Consider the following 19,491-nt stretch of genomic DNA (forward strand, 5'->3'; position numbering starts at 1 on the left):
ACAGTAAATATTTAGTCTCTTGAAAGACAGAAGCTCTGGGTAATGCTCTGCACTCAGAGATTCTAAAGTTTTCTGTGAATGGCAAAATCAAGCCAGGCACTGCTCACAGTTTTCTGTGTTCAAGAGTTCATTGGGTCTCAGATCTGAGTTGCAAGGACTGGGAGATTCTTACTGACCTTTTGAAATAGAGAGAGGTTTTGATTCCCTAATTTATTTCCAAAACAAGTTCTGAATGCAGGTGTGCTGGACGAGGACAGGAGTTTAGGAAAACTGACCCTGGTACTCTCTGCAGACCACCTTGAAGGATGTGGATTAGCACATCAACTCACGATCTGTCTCACTACCTGACTCATTATTGGTCCTAACCCCACAATTCTAAACATTTTGATAGATGGATATTTCTTTTACTTGAGTTCTGCTTTTAATAAAAATCTAAAAGCCTTTTTTTTTTTCATCAATTCATTAAAAAGAGATCAGAAATGCTGTCAGATGGAGGCTTGGAGACTGGGGTAAGTAGCTGTAAGTACTTTTAGCAGAAACCAATTAGATTTGAGTCAGTGTTGTCCACCTGAATGAAGTCAAGCTGCATCAGAACAAGATGGGAAGCATGTTCCAATTGGGAGAAATCTGCCTGCAGGTACAAGCACATATGAACTTCAGCTGAGAGAAATCTCCTAAGTATCAAGGACTCTACACAGACAGGTGTTTAAAGGTGTTTTGCACTACTCTAACAGTCTGAGAGTAGGGTACTGTTGGTTTAAATGGAAAGTGGATGTATCAGACCCATTGGGATCCATATCAGTGAAGGGAATATTACTGTAAAACAAGGAGCAAGGCGATGCAGTGGTGCTGTGAATATTCTGCTCTCCCCAGGAACTACCACTAAAACATTTGGGATTATTGCATTCAACATCAGCTGCACCTCCTGAGCTGTCTCCAAACAGTGAATTATGCCAGGGTAGGTGCATAGAGCAACTGGTTCATGAAGATGTATCACAGACATCTACTATTTGATTGTTTAATTTCAGTTTGTTTGTCTCAAATGACAAAAGTAAATCTCTTCAGGAAGAATCTGGAAGTGTAAAAACCTTTATGCCTTCTCCAGCATGGTTCCCAATTACAAGGAGCAAAAGGGATTGTGCCTTTGGTGGGTACTTTTGCAATGCACTAAAAAGTGTGGAATAATCTGATTTACAGAGATGATAGCTGCACAGGTACATCAGCAGCCTGTACACATTGGTACCTCTAAACATCCCCCATGGGGGAATGGCTTGAACCTGAAAAAGGGCAGATTTAAATTAGATATTAAGCACTGGAACAGGCTGCCCAGAGAAGCTGTGACTGCTCCATCCCTGGAAGCATTGAAGGTCAGCCTGGCAGGGGCTCTGAGCATCCTGGTCTTCTGGAAGCTGTCCCTTTCCAACACAGGGGAGTTGAAAGTTGATGGTCTTGAAGATCCCTTCTAATCCAAACCATTCTGTGATTCTATTATTAATTCTTAGTAACTCTCTGTCTGGCTAAATATTTCAGAAAAGGCATATCTGTTTTATCTTTGTTCAGAAAAAAGATTTGGGGATTTCCCTGAAACAGGTTTCTAAACACATTTCATTAATCTGTGCTCCAGCCTAAAGAATCAGATCTTGTGAGGTTCTGACTTTCCATCTGCTCTCACTGATGAGGAACTGCATGTATTTGGCAGCTCAAAATACACAAAAATCCCTCCCCTTGAAAGGCCCAGCTCCAAGTGCTCCCTGCACCCCAATTCTCCCTTTGTCAAGCCTTGGGAACCTCTGGATTTGGATGAGCCACTTGTGCCAGCCTAAATGTTTGCAAAGGTTGGTTGGTTTGGGTTGATTTTTTTTTTTTTTTTTTTTGGAGGGGTGGGGTTTTTTGTTTTTTGGGGGTTGTTTTTTGGATGTTTGTTTGGTTGGTTTGGTTGTTTGTTTGTTTGGGGGTTTTCCCCCTCAGATTTTTTTCATTACCCACTTCCACTTGGCCAATTCACCAGTCAGATGTACTTGTTCCCTCTGTTTTTTTTTTCTGGATGAGGCAAGACATGAGAGATAGACAGACAGATAGGTAGATAGACAGATAATATATCTATATTATCTATAATGGCATTTATCTAGAAAGACATCCATGCATATATATCTATATATAAAGAGAGATGGATGGATGGATGGATGGATGGATGGATGGATGGATGGATGGATGGATGGATGGATGGATGCAATTCCATAATACAGACATTATACGTGATCTTACAACATCTATATGTAAATATGTCCTTGGACTGTGTGCCAGACCTGTTCCTGCTTCTCCATAGACTTGCCTCAACAGTCATCCTGAGACAAGAAACCAACACTTTGTCCCCTCCATACCTTCAGAAACAGATTTAGACATAATTTCAGGCCCCCAAAGAGTTGCAGAGGCACTTATCTTGTGCAGACATCTGGAGGATTTTCCAAGGCAAAGTCCGTGGGGTGCCTTGTCCCCAGTGTGCCCCTCAGCTGGCATTTCCAAGAAGGCATAAGCACACCTGCCTCCTCTTTACTGAGCTGCTCAGGGGCCTCTGAAGGTGCCAACATCATCGCCATAAAGTCTCAGGAGATCCCTGGCAGAGCCCAGTCCTGGAGTTATGCTCTGAATGTGCATAACCACCTATAAAGGTGACCAGGTGCAGGCAAACAGTCAGGAAAAGGCACTATGAAAATAGCCAGAAGCACAGATGGAAAATTTCTGAATATAAACAGGGTAGGAAAAAAAAAAAAAAAAAAAGGAATGAGAGGTTGCAATTTATAGGAGAAAAAAATTTGCTCTGGCAACTTAACTAATTTTAAGTATCTGATTTCTTGGGATACATGTTAGGGAATCCAGGGAGAAAGAGGCACCTTTTTCTGACAATACTTCTCTGTACTTATTCATTGGATTTGAGAGATCTTGCATGAATAGCACAGGAATCACCCAGCTCTCCTGCTGCCTGGGGAATGCCAGCTTGGATGTGGAACAGAACTCGGGCTATTTAGAGGTTTGGCATCACTCCACCCATTCAGACAAAATTTAATTCCCTTTTTATAAATTCAGGCCACCTGTAGGGCTTTTATTTTACCGAATAAAAAAATACACAGAATGCAGGGTTTACCTGGAGGTGATGTGACAGTGAACACAAGTCTCCAGTTTTTTCCTGAGCGGGAGACAGCCAGATTGGAAAAGCTTGCACATCCCTCTATGACCTGCACTTGGGTGAGCCCTGGAGAGTCAGGAAAAATCATATTGCAATTAACAGCAGGCAGGTAAGTGCCACTCGAGGACCTTAGGGAGTCTTAGTGACTTCAAGGGACTTCAGAAAGCCTAAATTCATTATGCATCTTAATCACAAACATTGTGTCTAACTCCAGAAAATTTCACACAGAGGTACTCGGAAAACAAATTCCTGAGGGATTGGAGGGCTTCATCTTCTAAATATTTATTCTTTGAGCTCATTGTGAAATGGCATTGTCTGTGTCTTATGGGGGTGCACTGTGAATGCAGCTGTTAAAGGGATCAAACAAAGGTAACAAGAGCTACAGAGATGCACTAGAAAGTTCCAAAATGCCTTGTTTTTAATTTAACTCACGTCTTGTGTGACTAAGTACTTCACCAAGGTTAGGAGAGTGATAATGGGAGACTGTCCTAAGGGGATGGTCTCAAGGAGTCAACCACTGCAACTAAGGGACAAGCTGAATCATCAATTCTTTTTTGAGGTGTTTCACCTCATCTTTGGGGCATATTCCCTCCTGCCCTATTGCTAAATCCCTTGGAATTTTTCTCCAGCTCTGTCAGATGCTTTGCAAGGTATTTGGCCATGGAAAATATCTGTGGTGACTGCCCTGAGACAGTAAGGAGACACTGTCAGCTGGAAACCTGGCAGGGAAAAAATCCATGGGGAGCATTAAAATGAAACCCACGAAACAGAATTCCTCCATCACATTACCTCTTGTGATCTATCAGGGAATTCATTCTGACCCAACATTTGCCCTTGCCATGATTGTTATTTCTGTAGGCTCTTTTTAAAAGTTGTAATTTGCTTTGCAACTGGATCCCCATTTTATTGTGTGTATCTTTGAGCACTGGCCAAGGCCTGGACTCTGAGTGATGCTGGCCAGGTCTGGTCTGCATTCAGACTCTTGGGGTGAAATCCTAAAGGCTGACAAATTTCCAAATGTTGGTTCAGGTGGGGGTGAGATGCCAGAACTTCCTCAGGATGCTGGACTTGCTCCAGTGATCACAAACACAGACTTCTGCCCGCTGAAAGATAGGTCATAACTATTTGCTTTATGAAGCAGGTGGCTTGGCATTTTATTGCAGTTAAGCAGCACAGGTACATAAAGCTGAATGTGGGCAGGACATTTCTACTCTGCCATTCTCATGTTCAGGGTATTGAACAGCGTGGTGAAGTAGAAAACTCTGAACTATGGCCAGGAATTGCCTGAGACAAGGTCTTAGGCCAAACCATGACATATATTAATTATTTAGCAACATAAATGATAAACTTTCTCCTCTCTATTACTCTGGTACTGTTTAATCTGTCAATACCCAGTTAGTGTTGACTACATATATGGGGTTTTTTTCTATTTCTGTACAGTATCTAGCAAACCAAACCACCAATTTCATTACGAGTCTCCAGGATCGGCTGTGATATATAAATAATCAGTGATTTATACTGTGAATAGATTTGAGGGAGATGTGGGCATGTAGATTTCTTTTATTCCACCAGCCTAATCCTGGTTCATCCATCTATCACTCATATGAACCTCCTTATGAAAGTGTCTGCACAGACTACCAAGATTTTCTTGGCTCTTATACTCAGTGTAATACAGATTTCAACAGAGGGCCTTGTCAGCTGTGTTCAAATACTTTATAATTGCCATTTCTAGTGTGTGATGAAGCCTGGAGTACTGTACTGTACCTCTCAACAGAGACTAGCTCAGCTTTCGGGCACATATGCTTCAAAGCTCAGAATATTACAGATATATATGGGAGTCTTCCCAAAGATCTCTCAGGCAAGCTGGTATTTAACGCAGACGCACAGCTAATTTGGAGCTAAACTGCCTTCCACGAGGCACTTTGGCTGCTGTCAGATGAAGCAGCCTCAGTGTGCTAGACGGGACCCATTTCCATTAAATGCTGCTTTCATGTGCTTCAAAAGATGAGTGCAATAAGGATGTTTGTCAAAGGGAAAACTGCAGCAAACTATTACATGCAGAACATCTGTACTGTGCTGCTCTTCCTTTGCTGGAGTTTATTGACTATTAATTTGATGCATGTATCTTTTAAAGAATGTGAAGTGTCTTTCTCTTCAGGAACTTTTCTTCTTTTCTTTTCTTTTCTTTCTTTTCTTTTTCCTTTCTTTTCCGTTCTTTTCTTGTTTTTGCTTTCTTTTCTTTTTCTTTCTTTTATCTTCTTTCTTTCTTCCTTTTCTTCTTCCTTTTCTTTCTCTCCATTCCTTCCTCCCTTCCTTCCTTCCTCCCTTCCTTCCTTCCTTCCTTCCTTCCTTCCTTCCTTCCTTCCTTCCTTCCTTCCTTCCTTCCTTCCTTCCTTCCTTCCAATAATATGTGGCTCATCTAAACCTAAGGAGTTAAAGAACATGCCCTGAAAAGAAATGAAAAGCAGCAGAAAACACCAAAAGATTTTTCTAACCTGTAATCCTGGAAGTAACTTGAGGTAGGAAGAATTTCTAATTAACAGAAACAGGGACTGAAAGGGTGAGAAGCTGTGATCTACAGCAAAAATGCTACTTATCTGCTCTAAATGTGAACTTTTCAACTCAAAAATAACACACAAATGGCTTTACTGTGAAGAAAAATACTTTCTCTGCAATAAGGAACCTAACTTTTCATTGTGTGTGCTTCTTACTTATATTTAAATATTTTAGCAATTAAACTAATAAATTTGTAATCATTATAATTTCCAACTTCTAATCTAGCAGCATACAACTATCCACAGGTGTTTGGTTCAGCACTCTACTTAAACAAGTTTCTATATCTAAGAATGTTCACACAACCTTGGGAGAAATCCTCTCATGTTTAGAGTTTTTCATGAGTTTTCGTGAATCTCTCATGAGTTCATGCATTTTGATAAATGAAGACCAGAAGAGAAACATTTACAATCCCCATTAAAAAAACAAAAACAAAAACAAAACAAAGAAAACAAACAAACAAAAAAAACCCAAACAACAACAAAAAAAAAAAAAAAAAACACAAAAAAACCAACCAAACAAAAAAAAAAAAAAAAAAACCACCCCACTCTTTCACATTATAACATTATAATATGTTAATGACAATCCATAGGCAGTTGTTTCTGTCTGTACTCAGCCAGATCCTTTGCTGGGATAAAAAAGGTTGTCAGAAGCCCTAAAGAAGTTACCCCAGTTAACATAATGTGAAAATCAAGTGTTCAGATTTCTAATTCTTCATTCTTTCCTTTTCTGACCCCAGATACATCTTTTCGAGACAAATATAGGATACACTTCCTTTAAGCTACCAGAGAACAAAAATACTTTGTAAAAACTCTTTTTTTCCTGTAACGTATGACTGGGCAGCTCACCAAACTCCTACTGCAACCTTCTGTTTTCAGCCCAAAGACTGGTTTTCAGCGGCAGTATTTCTCAGGGAGAAATCCTAAATTTATCACCCCCATTTTTCATAGCTGCTTCGCCATAACCCTTGCTATAGGAAAACACATCCAAACCTTTCAGCACAGCCTCAGAGGAGTCTTTGAGATGAGCTGATACAACCCAGGGTTCTGCAGGAGGCCCCAGTTTGTCAATTTTTTCACCCTGGGAGGAAGAACAGAAGAATTAATATCTTGTCTCCTCAGCAAGCGCAAAGAAAGCTTTGATGGTTTTAACAACTGTAATAATTTTTTTATATGTATGCCCTCTGTCTGAGGGCAGTTTGCATTTATGTGTCACATGTTACAAATGTCACAAAGTTCACCATAACTTTTCAAGATGAGGACACATCTTTCACATCGCAGATTGGGTCAGGCTGGAAGGGACCACAGCGGCTCATCTGGCGCCTCCTCCCTGTCCCAGCAGGGTCATCCCAGAGCACAGGGCACAGGGCTGTGTCCAGAGAGTTCTGGAATATCCCCAGTGAGGAGACTCCTGACCCTCTCTGGACAATCTGTTCAGTGCTTGGTCACTGCACAGGAAAGTTCTTCCTCCTGTCCAGGTGGAACTTGCTGGGATCAGTCCCTGCCCATTCCTCTGGTGCCATTGCCGAGCCCCCTCAAATCTCAAAAATCTGAAATGTCAAAATACTACAGAATGAATAGAGGTCTCCCTCCACAGGGAGGCAAATTCTACCTTTCTGTCCAGGAAAATGATTTTTGGCTGTACAGGAAGCTGCTTCTCGATTTCTCCATCTGAGGGCTGCACCTGAACTGAGATGCTGTAGGGTCTCCTGTATAAGCACGTTTCTGAATGTTGTCTGCTTCCATTGCTTTCACATGAAAAGAGATGGGGAAAAAAAAAATAAATCAGAGATTAAGTAATGAAGTTCCTGATGTTATTTTTTACTCCTATTTTCTACCTACTAATTTACTTTATCATAACACTCTGATTCCTTGGGTGAGAGCAGCATGTGTGGAAATATGAAGGAGTTATCACTCCCAAGCAGAAAGCGGCACCAAAGTATGAAAAATCCTTTTGTTTCAGTCCCCAGTTTACAGATGGAAAAGTGATAAATGAACAAAGTAATTTATATCCCTGGTAACATGTTGGAAGTATGCGGCAGAGACAGGGATTTTATGGATTCATGAACCCAATGCCTTAGCCCCAAAGTCATCATTGCAGTGCACTGAGAGCAGTGGAGCCTACAAATGTTCCCTGTCCAGCAGGAAGATTTTCACTGAAAACCTTTGAGCTCCTCTAAGATAAAGTCTTAGTTCCTCTACACAAGCACAGCACTTACAGAGCTTTACTGCATTTCTGCCATCATTTTTTCCTGTCATCACCTTCCCAATTTGCAAAGTCTGCAGACAGAAATAAAGCAGTTACAGGCACCCCCTTGAAAGACGTTGGTTCTTCCAAGCCTGAAATTTCAATTAGAACATCCCAGGAGAACACTTTTGCATTTGAATAAAGAATCAACACTTTATTCTGAGCCTGGATCATTTCATTCCCTCTCCCAGTGCTTTGTGTCATTTAGTATCTCATATATATATAATTTATATATATATAATATGCTCTAATCTGCAATTGCAATGAAGTGGCTGGGGATTTGGTATTGTCTTGAAATGAAAGAAGAAAAGCACATTGATCTCTAGTGTTTGCTTAAAGGTGTTTACAAGCACAAGATGTGTGGAGCTTAAGTTTCCTTTGCTTTTAACTGTTTTTCTTCTAGTTTGGGTGATGGTTGTGGATGTTTTTTCAGGGTATTACAAACGAGAAACTGTTCATACTGAGCTGATGGAAAATACTGGTCTGAACTACAATTGACAGAAAGATCAACTAAGGTTTTAAGGATACTCAAAAGTTATCTCAAGGATTGAAGTTTTAGTTCTTACTATGGTTCTTTATCTTGTATTTTTGCCAGTGGGAAAGTCTCAAAGGTAGAGTTAGGTTTGAAATTCATGTCAAGGGCATCAATAAGGTGCTGTTATCCACCTTCTTCCACAACTGTGCATTCAGCCATGTGACCAAAACTTACTGCAGGAGCAATTCACCAAGTCATTCCTGTTTTCAAGCTAAAGAGCTGCAGTTTTCTGTGAGCTCCCTGGCTCCAGCTGGGCACAGAGAGGTTTAGGTGAGTCTTGGCATAGTTTCTGTAAAGCTCCATTTTTTATTTTATTTTTTTCTCCTCAGCTTCTTTAAAATTGACAGCAAATAAGAAAAGTAGCCTGAATTCACACCCCAGGCTCTACATGCTAAAACTGTGCTCATATAGTGCACAGAGGAAGGCTGCTGCAAAATGTGGGTCTAGGAAGTAGTTCTCACTCCCTGGGGTGAGGAGAATCATAGAATCATGGAATTGTAGAATCATAGAATCATAGAATTAGAGTATCATAGAACCATAGAAAATCTGTATTAGAAGGGACCTTGAAGCTCATCCAGTTCCACCACCTGCCATGGGGAGGGACACCTTCCACTATCCCAGGCTGCTCCAAGCCCCATCCAACCTGACCTGGGACACTTCAAGGAGTGGGGCAACCACAGCTTCTCTGGGCAACCTGTGCAAACCTCACAGGAAAAAAAAAAATTCTTCTTAACATCTAATCCAAATCTTTCTTCTTTTAATTTAGAACCATTCCCCCTTGTTCTTTCACTCTCTGGTAAAATATTGATGAATAAAACAGCACAAAGCAAAACTAGACATGGATACTTAAAATGGCAGTGTAAAAATGAATCTGTCTGTGGGTAATTTGAACTTGGTTCACACAGCATGGAATGCGGTGTTTATAATGGTCCAACCTGACTCATGCTGTGGGGGAGCCCCTGCCTTAGGGCACAACCCTGCACACAAGAAGTTATACTCCTTAAAATGATGTTCGTGTGGAGGAGGAGAAAGGAGCATCCTGCTGCTCCCCTGCTGATTCATGCTGGAAGGAAAACAGGCCTTTCCTGGCAGAGCTTTGCCCTCGGGAGGTGGAGGCAGATGAATGCTCATAGTCCGGCCAGGACCAAGACCTTTGCCTTCATCCCGTGGGCATGAAGGATGTGCTGCTTGCCACTACCCTGGAGTCTCCTGCTGGGCGGGAGCAGGCTGGTTTGCAATTCCCTGCTGACAGGGAGCAGCTCTGATGCTCAGTGCCCTGCAGCTCTTCCAGATGTGGGCACAGCAGGCTGGGGATACCTCAGTCAGCAGGGACACCAGGGATCCCTGATCCTGCTACCACCAGTGCCTACATGTGTCTGCTGAACAGGCTGAGGCTCCACAGGAGCGCAAGTGCCTGTCCTTTAGCAGCAGGGAAGTTCAAACGCATTGAAACCAGAGGGTCTGCTGCAGGTATTATGGATTAATTGAGAAACTTGGTGGAGAGAAAATTAAGTACTCCTGAAATCAAGGAGAGCTTCTTATTTTATTTGCAATTGCAATAATAACTATAATTATAAAATATAAAATCATAGCATGATTTGGGTTGGAAGGGACCTTGAGGATCCTCTTGTTCCAACCCTCTGCCAAGGGGTTCCATCATCCCAAGTTACTCCAAGCACCATCCAACCTGACCCTGTATGCTTCCAGGGAAGCCACAGCTTCTCTGAGCACTTTGTGCCAGGGCCTCACCACCCTCACAGGGAGGAATTTCTTCCAGATATCTAATGTAATATAGTAATATCATTACTAATATAATTATGTCATCGTAATAATGTCTACAACAATAATAATAGTGAGAAGAAGAAGAAGAAAAAAGAAGAAGGAGGAGAAGAAGAAGAAGGAGAAGAAGAAGAAAAAGAAAAAGAAGAAGGAGGAGAAGAAGAAGGAGAAGAATGAGAAAAAGAAGAAGAAGAAAAAGAACTACTATTATCAATTGACTTCAAGGGGAAGATCAGGATGGGAGCCTGGGTCAAGGGTCCATCAGAGCTGATGTGTGTCTACTAGAAAACCAAATGATGCCAAAAACAAGCCTTGGCACTGACACCTGATCACCTCTACCATTAAACTATCAGTCCTTCTTAAGCTGTGGTTTAGGTCCAATGGCAAAGTCCAGAACAACTCCCAAATGATCTGGGAGCTAATACAGAAAATACTTTCACTTGGAAGTTTAGATGAGGCCATGCTGAAATATGTCAGCTGGCCTTGGTGCTAAAGAGCAGCCCCTGGCATGTTTAATTTCCTAATAGACATTGAAATTAATTGAACAGTTGTCTGGCATGTCTGCAATGATAGTGTTGTAAAATCAATATATCCTTGGAAGGGAAAGGAAATTGGGAAGAATTTAGGGAGTAATATGACTAAATGAATCATGATCCAGCCAAAGAGGCATTATTCTTTTTTGTTGAAAAGGTGGGAATTGCTGATGACTTCAAAGGGATTCAGGAAAGGAATGTGCAGCAAGGACAGGGCATAGGTAAGCTGAGGACTTGTGGCAGACAAAGTAGGTACAGGATCACTGCAAGGATTGTGAGGAATTCAGCATTTTTGGGTGAGAATGGGTTCTGATGTCATGGGATGATGAAATAAACCAGCCCTCTGCCCTCTCAGGTGCACTGTTGGAGCTTTGTCTCCCCCTGCAGATCTTGTCACTAATTAATACAGACAGAAAAGTGTGACATGAGCATCAGAAAACAATGAGGAGTCTGAGGTCATTCCTATTTTAAGCAAGAAAATATATTTGAAGGATGACTTCTATTTCCACCAATTCCCACATTTTCCCATATAATAGAAAGAAATCAAAGAGAATCATGGAGCCCAGCTCCTGGCCCTGCACAGGACAGACCCAGCAATCTCACCCTGTGCCAAGAGCATTGTCCAAGCGCTTCTTGAGCTCTGCCAGGTTTGGTGCTGCGACCACTGCCCTGAGGAGCCTGTTTAGTGTCCAGCCGCCCTCTGGGTGAAGACACTTTTCCTCACATCCAACCTAGACACCCCATGACACGTTTTCATGTCATTCCCTTGGGTCCACCACTGGTCACCACAGAGCAGAGATCAGTGTGTGCCCTCTTCTCCCCATCATGAGGAAGCTGTAACTGCAATGAGGTCTCCTGTCAATCTTCTCTTCTCCAGGCTGAGCAAACCAAGTGACCTCAGCCTCTCCTCCTATGACTTCCCCTCTAGGCCCTTCTTTCATTAGAACAACCAAGCTGATGAAGGGTCTAGATGTGGGATCGCCAGAAGCCTTTAGAAGGAGAGGGACGGATCAGATGCATGAGATAGGAGAGAAACATCCTCCAGATTCATTAGTGACTTCCATTAATCGCTGTAGATCAGTGGAAATGCCCCTATTGACAAAGCCAGTGGTGAGGAGCTAAGCCAGGCCTCCTCCATAACACACTCCCCAAGTTTACTGTCAGAGAAATGTCTTTTATTAAATGTAAACAGCATCCCGCCGGAGGTCAGAGCTTTGCCGTGCTGCGTATCCCAAGGTAATACCACTTTAAGCTCCACATAAACTCTTAAACAGTTTCTATCCTAAAACCAGACCGTAGGTGGTACAGTTTTTTACGATATGTTATAATAGTGCAATAAATCTGTTAGCTTAAAATCGAATCTCCGTGGCCTTTTAGAGAAATCATCATTAAATGCAAGGCCCTGTTAATGATGCCATCCCAGTGAAATTGTTTAATCTGCTAGGGGGGTGGAAGGTCACCAAATGAATTTTTTATAATACATCAACTTGACACGCAATAGGGAAAACTGTAATAGATAAAAGCAAAGGAAAAGGGCACTGTCTTCTTCTGATAGGTCAATAGCAGCCAAGAGAGTCACTCATCCACTTTTCCTTCACTACCGTGCTCCTTTTCCATTTAATATGGACACCCAATTAATACCTCAGCACCATAGACAACCTCATTTTAGGTGAATTATAGCAATTTCTTCCCCCTTCTCCGAAATGAAAGTGATCACAATACATCATAGCATTGTGCGAATTAACGTTAATTGATTCGAGTTACCAAGCATTGATGGGCCACTTCTATAATCTGGTCCTTATTGGGAGCTGGAAGGGATGGAGGGAAGATTAGATTGCATCCCCCGTTGCTTTGACGACGGCGGTCACCTGATGGCTTGTTAGACAGTTGTACGCTTCTATTGCCGGCCCCAGTGGGGTCGTCAGTAAACTGGAGTGATGTCCAAACATCATTACACGCTGCTCCGATATTAAAGCAAAGGGATTAGCACCTTATTGCAGGCAACCTGGATTTGTCATTGTGCTGTCGTTATCCAATTTCCAGATGATAATGTGACTGTGGCCTGCGGGCACGAGGTCCTGCAGCCAAACCAAGGTGCCTGTGTATGTATACATATACATATATATATTTTTTATTATTATTATTATTTTTATTATTTTTTTAAATACATATATACATATACACACACACCCATATACATGCATACACATGCATGCTAACCCACAAACACCCAGCACCCCAAGCCATTTAACTCTTTGCTCACCAGATTCCTGCTAACAAAGCATGTGGAAGAATTTTTCCCCTCTTTCCCATCAGACGCACAGCGGAGGCCAAGAGCACGACGCGACAGCGGAGCGGGCTGGCCTGGGAGCTGACACGGCCGTCACTCACTCAAATGTCACAGCAGACAAGGTCTGCTGATAGAGGTGACACCACTCACATGTTAAATAAGGCGGAGTGGGGACAGGATTGGCCCCTTGGAGACGTGGCCGGCAGCTCCTCTCTCCTGTGCCTGTGTCGTGTAAATCATCGCTTGTGTCGCAGGTCCCCTTAGTCGTTAGGAGGGAAAATAAATCCATGTGTGACACGAGCAAGGCAGGTTTTGTTTGACAGTACCAGTGCTGGGATTGGGTCTCTTTACAGTGCTTGAGAAGCATGACAGGGACACTGCTGGATCTCCTGCACATATCTGAACAACGTTAACTTCTGAGGGAACACTGGAATAGGGAATAGCTTCTCTTGAGTTGATCCTCTTCATTTTTAACTGAGATGTATTAACACAAACCCTTCAGCTTCAAAGACCAAGACTAGTGTGGGGGATATGAGGCAATTTATCCCTCCTTCTTCCTATAGAGACATGCAAAGTCTTGTGCTCCTTTTCCCAAATCTCTCTTACCCGCTCCATGTTTCTCTTCCTCTGCTTTCTCCTGCTTTCCTTTCACCTTTTCTATCTCCTCCTTCTTTCCTGCAGAGCCACAAACTGAGTTTTGGAAGGCCATTATCAGAACAAGCAACCAGTTATGTGAGGGGTAGGACTTCTAATTGCCTGAATCTTGTAATTCACAGCTGTCATCTTTGAGGGGAAATGACAAATTCTTGGATATGTTTACCATACCATACCATGTTTACCATACCAGATACTAACAGAAATTTAGTTTAAAATTTAAGGCCTAGATGTGAAATGTATCCTGGTGATAGACCCTCTAACCCCTACACTGTCAGAAGGGCTCCTGCCCAGGAAAGCAGTGGTGAAAAACTATTATTATATTTATCTACTATTATTGGAGAGGCAATGTGAAGATTCATGAATGGTAGTTTGGAGATTTGTTTAAAAACTTGCAAGGGAAATGTTGGCTTCACACAAGGCTCATATACAAGGCTACTTTTCGTATTTTCCCCTTCAAAACCAAACATTCATTTGGACAGACATCATATTTTGTGCTTGTTTGGAACAACCTGAATGAAAAACTTTTCCACTTAAGCTGCAATTCAGTTACTCGATTGACCATGGACTGCGGTTAAAAGACGCCTCCTTAGTTTTCCTTCCTTGATTTAAATATGAAGGGAAAAAAAAAAAAAAAAAGCTAAACCAGTAGATCTGTGGCCTAATATCTACATAATTAAAGACCTTTTGTAGCATCCTCATCCCTGGTATGACTGGGCCTTCCTTACACTGACAATTCGGCTTTGATGCCTGATTTCAATTCTACCAGAAGAAAAAAATTAGTAAAAGACTAAAACTTCACTATTGATCAGGCATATAAATATTCTATTAACACAGAATCCCTTCACATAAACTCTTATTACATCCATTATCACCACCTTCATTGTGGGAAAATGTGTCTGAGTCTCTGAGTTCCCAATGACCACCCACTTCTAGCCCATCTGACAACTACTAAGTTTCCCACTAGGAAAAGAATAACGAATTGATAATAAAAATTTCATCCTGATTCCAAAAGAACAACTTGATCAGGCAGTTTTACATGACATAACCCTTTTTGTTGAAGTTTTAACCCCCACTTCATGCACTTGACATTTCTTAGCCCATCAATACCTTAAGTAACCCATTACAGAATCCCACTCCTCTGATGGAAAACTCTCTAGGTTTTTCATGTGGAATTTCCCACCATTCTCTAAACTTTAAAAGAGATGTTGGCCAACTTAACTATCCCCAAGCTATTAAATAAACAAATAAAATTCATAATAAAATTTTGGCCATGTGGGGAAAAAAATCATGAAAATAGTATTGAATGGAAATGTGAAATGTTCTTTTTCCAGTTCTATGGCAATGTTATTCCAGTTTATTATCTAAGGAGGAACCTACTTCTATTTTTAAATGCAAAGTTACCTCTCAATGTCTTATACTGTTTTGTTCCTCTGCTGTCATTGTCCATTACTATCGAAAGATTCCTCACTGGTATTTACTCTCGTGACATATTTTCACAGATAAAATGATATCTTCCAGATTTGTTTTGCCAAGTTAAGCAAACTCTTTACTAAATGGTTTTATGATTCTATTCCTTGCTTTTTAAAATGAACTCCATTGTCATCTTAAGTGTCCTTCCTCTTACTTACTTGAGCTGAATTTGTCCTTTTCTGTACAGCAGCTGTGAGTGAGTGGCAGATTCTACATAAGAATATGCCCTCTACACTGCCCCTGTAAATTTCTAACCTAAAATTAAGAAATTTAAGTTAAAGGAGATTTTGATTTTAGTTTAAGCTCCTGAGTATAATCACTTCCACACCTTCACTTCAGTGTAGCAAGATAAAACTTTGAAATAACTTCAAGTGCTACAATGTCTGTAGCTCTTGACATGGAGATTTTCAGCATCCTGCCTTTGCCTGCTCACTGGAGAAAAACCTTGCATACTTATGCAGGAAAAAAAAGTTGTCATGTCTATTTTTTATAAGAACCTGTGCAATTCCACACAGCAGCCTGCCTGAAACCTGCACAAAGGTTACCAAATCCAAGCACTTTGGGGTTAAGAGGAGTCAGAATTCATCTACTCTGAACTCCAGCCCTGCTGCCTCTGTATGTACCGTGTGACACAGAGAAATAGTTGTAATATCTCATTTAGTGCTCTGCATGGGAATTGCTGTTGGAATGAGCCATTCTTTGATAATTTGCTTCCCTTTTATTCCTTGCTGTGAGCCTCAAATTTCCTTAACAAGCACCATTTTTCACATGCTACCCCAAACATAACTCTCAACAAAAATATATTTCAGTTTGTATCAGGTTAAAGGTCTATCAAGAAGGAGAAAAGCACCCTGCTGGAGTGTGGAGATAGGGACAAAATGCCTTCTGCACTGTGGAGAATTATATTCCTGATTTTGTAAAAAGGCACCTGTACAAACACACACAATGCATTCATCATGGTGCTTCTTGTTCTCTCATATTTATACTGATATTAGGAGGATTTTGCAAAACAGGGATTTCTATCTGTAACTACATCACGGTATCTATTATACACAGGCATTTCACAGGAAGATAAACTTTGTGATAGACATCTCTGACTCTCCAGCTGTGCAAGACTATAGCAGTCACAGCAATCACCTCTGTCTTCTCTTGACAAATTAATGAGCCATGCTTGAAGTGACCCTAACAAAGGAGTTAAATTAAAATCATGTATAAAAGCACTTCAAATCATAACAGACAAGCCATATTTTTTAAAGGCTTGGCAGTGTTATATACAGACTTACTGACTAATACCTTAGCACAGCAGGGTTTCCAAGGCTCCCCTTCAGCCTCAACAGTCTTGAGCTGCAAATGAATTTCCAGTCTGTGCTGATTAAAGATATTTTTGTAGTAGTTGTTGTGTTATAGAACCATAAAATCATTAAGGTTGGGAAACACCTCTAAGATTATTGAGTCTAGCCATTAACCCAGCACCACTGTTTTCACCTCCAAACCGTGTCCCCAAATGTCCCATTCATTCACCTGCCTCTTGAATACTTCCAGGGATGGTAACTCCACCACTGCCCTGGGTAGCCTGTCTCATTTCCTGACCACTCTTTCAGTGAAAGACTTTTTTCCTAATATCCAATATAAACCTCCCCTGGTGCAACTCGAGGCTGTTTTCTCTTATCCTGTTGCTTGTTACCTAGGAGAAGAGACTGACTCTCCCCTGGCTCCAACCTCCTTTCAGAGAGTTGTTGAGAATGATAGTGAGGCAAGACAATTCACTGATCTGAAAGGCCAAGGAGAGGCCTGGCAAGAATGCAGGTTCTGTGTATTTCTGATGGTCCTATTGGGTTTTGCACGACTCAGGTGTGGAAATATTCCTCTTTTCCTTCCACAGAAAAATGCACTGGAATACTTCATCTGACTTGTAATCCCAGCCCCATCATCCATGCCTGTGCCAGCACGTGCTGCTTAAATGGAGACGGATAGACCGTGGGGACAGTACATGTCCCAACAGGAAAACTCTGATTTCATTTCACAGGTTATCTGCAGCTTTATTGCATCAGAAATGCCAGCCATGAGTAATTCCAGAAAAGCTATGACTGATGGGGAGCAATAAATAACAGTGCAGAGGAGTCCAAGCAGCGGAGGATGGGTGAATTCTGAGCCTGTCCTGTGATCTGGTGATGTGAGTGCTCTCTTCAATAAAGACCCCAGATCTTTCCATAATTGGGGCAGTGAATTCAAGGCTTTAGGCTTTTGTGTCTGCAGTAAAACAGCCTTCTTCCTAGGGAACTCTCCTGGTCCTTGCTGCTCGAAATATTTTTTTACCGGAGTATGCACAGATAGGAAGACAAAACACAGCTGGGAGAGCAGTCCCAGCATGGAGATGTCATTTCTGCCTGAAAAAAGGCAGCCTAGACGTTTCCTTGCTGGCACACAGAAGATGGTGCTTCTCACCTTTAAATGGTCTCTCGGGATCATGTCTTGGGATCGTGTAAATAACGGAATGCTTTGGGTTGGGAGGGATCTTAAAGATCATCATCAGTTCCACTCCCTGCCATGGGCAGTGACACCTTCCACTGTCCCAGGCTGCTCCAAGCCCCATCCAGCCTGGCGTTGGACTCTTCCAGGGAATGGGGCAGCCACAGCTTCTCTGGGCACCCTGTGCCAGGGCCTCACCACTCACTGTAAAATTTTCCACGTCATTTTTCTGCTGTCCCATTTTTCAGTGTCCTTCAGTGTGACACCAACAGGCCCCCCTCACAAGAGTGATGCTGGTTCTGCTGATCCAAAATACAGCATCTCTTCAGAATTTGGTCCTGATTTAAGATTTGATCTTGCACTTAATAATTCCTCATTGGGCTTAATGCAACACCATAAAAAAAACCAACAAAACCCCAAAACCAAAAGCAAAAAAAAGCAAAGCAAAGCAAAACAAAACAAAATAAAACTAAACCAAAACCAAACAAACAACCCAAAAGAAAGCAAAAAATAAATTCCTACCCCCCTAAAAAAAACCCAAAAGCCCAAATAGACAAAAAAAACTCCCAAAAAGCCACCTACAGCTGAAACCAACAAACCAAAACCAAAATAACATAACAAAACAAAGATTCCTATAGTCACAGACCATTGTCCTCCTTGTGGCTGCTTCTCCACCACGAACCACACAGTGTCTACTAGAAAAGCTGAGTGTGTGAACAGCAGTTTATATCACTGGCAGACATCAGGATGGTCCACGGGTCAGCAGCAAATGGGAGAAGATGTGTTATTAATTACAGAGGGTAAGTCTTAGACAAATCCAATTTATTTCTTGCATAGATGGAATATATGGAATATACTTATACTTGGATAAGGCTCAGTAGAGCACAATATAAAAAAAATAACATTATGCAGTATCAAGAGAGTACACAATAAGGTTGCCAAACATCAAATCCCATGTCCCCTATTAAAAACAGATGGGATATTACCTTTTTCATATTACCCATATGCTTTTAATACAGTGTCAGGATCTGATGCTGAAATACACTGCTGTCTCCTCCCATCCAAGCCCTGCTCTTCACAACCTCCTCTGCAGATAAGGGCTGACATCTGGGCTCAGTGGATGTAAAAGGCTGAAAAGAGCAAGACAGGGACAGAGGAAGGAGGGAGAGAAAGGGTTGTTTGTTGCTGCGGAGGAAATGGAAAAAAATGACCTTCAAAAAGTGAGCCTTGGTACTGAATATCACTAAAATTTAGTATGTACAAAACTGAGCAAGAGCTCTGTAACAGGCAGAGCTCAAAAGGGAGCTCCAGTGGGAAATTATTGTAAAGCAAAGGAGTGTCCTGTGTTGTTCTTTCAAAATGTAGGTTTGTTGCTGTACCTGCGTGGAGGTACAAATATGGAACTACTACTGATAAAATGCATGGAAGGTTTTGTAGGCTGATAAATTACCAACAGAAAAGTCAAACATGGGGGCCCAGATCATGTGGGATGTAGGATTTGGGCAAAGAGAGGGAATTTGGTTCTGGAAAGTCAGAACTGAAAAGGAATTAAAGAAAACAGGGAGTAAGCAGAAGACCATGTGGCTCTCCTGTTTCTGTGGGAGAATGAGCTAATGCAATCAATGAATTGTGCCAGTAGAAAATGGGATTTAACACCACTTTTGCATTTGTCACTGATACTATACAATCATAAAATACCAGGATGGGAAGGACCTCAATTATCCTGTGGTCCAACCCTTCTTGGAAAAATCATGGTCTAGTCAAGGTGGCCCAG

General features: G+C 41.6%; 1 protein-coding gene across 1 annotated transcript in view; it reads right to left on the reverse strand.

Moving 5' to 3' along the window:
• PKHD1 (PKHD1 ciliary IPT domain containing fibrocystin/polyductin) overlaps positions 1–19,491 on the reverse strand; it is a 245,592-nt gene that overhangs the window by 15,448 nt on the left and 210,653 nt on the right. The window contains exons 61-63 of the mRNA XM_058419697.1: positions 7,349–7,475; positions 6,730–6,817; positions 3,143–3,250 (exon numbers count right to left, since the gene is read on the reverse strand). Coding sequence (XP_058275680.1) covers positions 3,143–3,250; positions 6,730–6,817; positions 7,349–7,475 — 323 coding nt within the window. The remainder of the gene's footprint in view (positions 1–3,142; positions 3,251–6,729; positions 6,818–7,348; positions 7,476–19,491) is intronic.

The sequence above is a fragment of the Hirundo rustica genome, chromosome 3 (genome assembly GCF_015227805.2).
Source record: "Hirundo rustica isolate bHirRus1 chromosome 3, bHirRus1.pri.v3, whole genome shotgun sequence".
In the NCBI taxonomy this organism is placed as follows: Eukaryota; Metazoa; Chordata; class Aves; order Passeriformes; family Hirundinidae; genus Hirundo; species Hirundo rustica.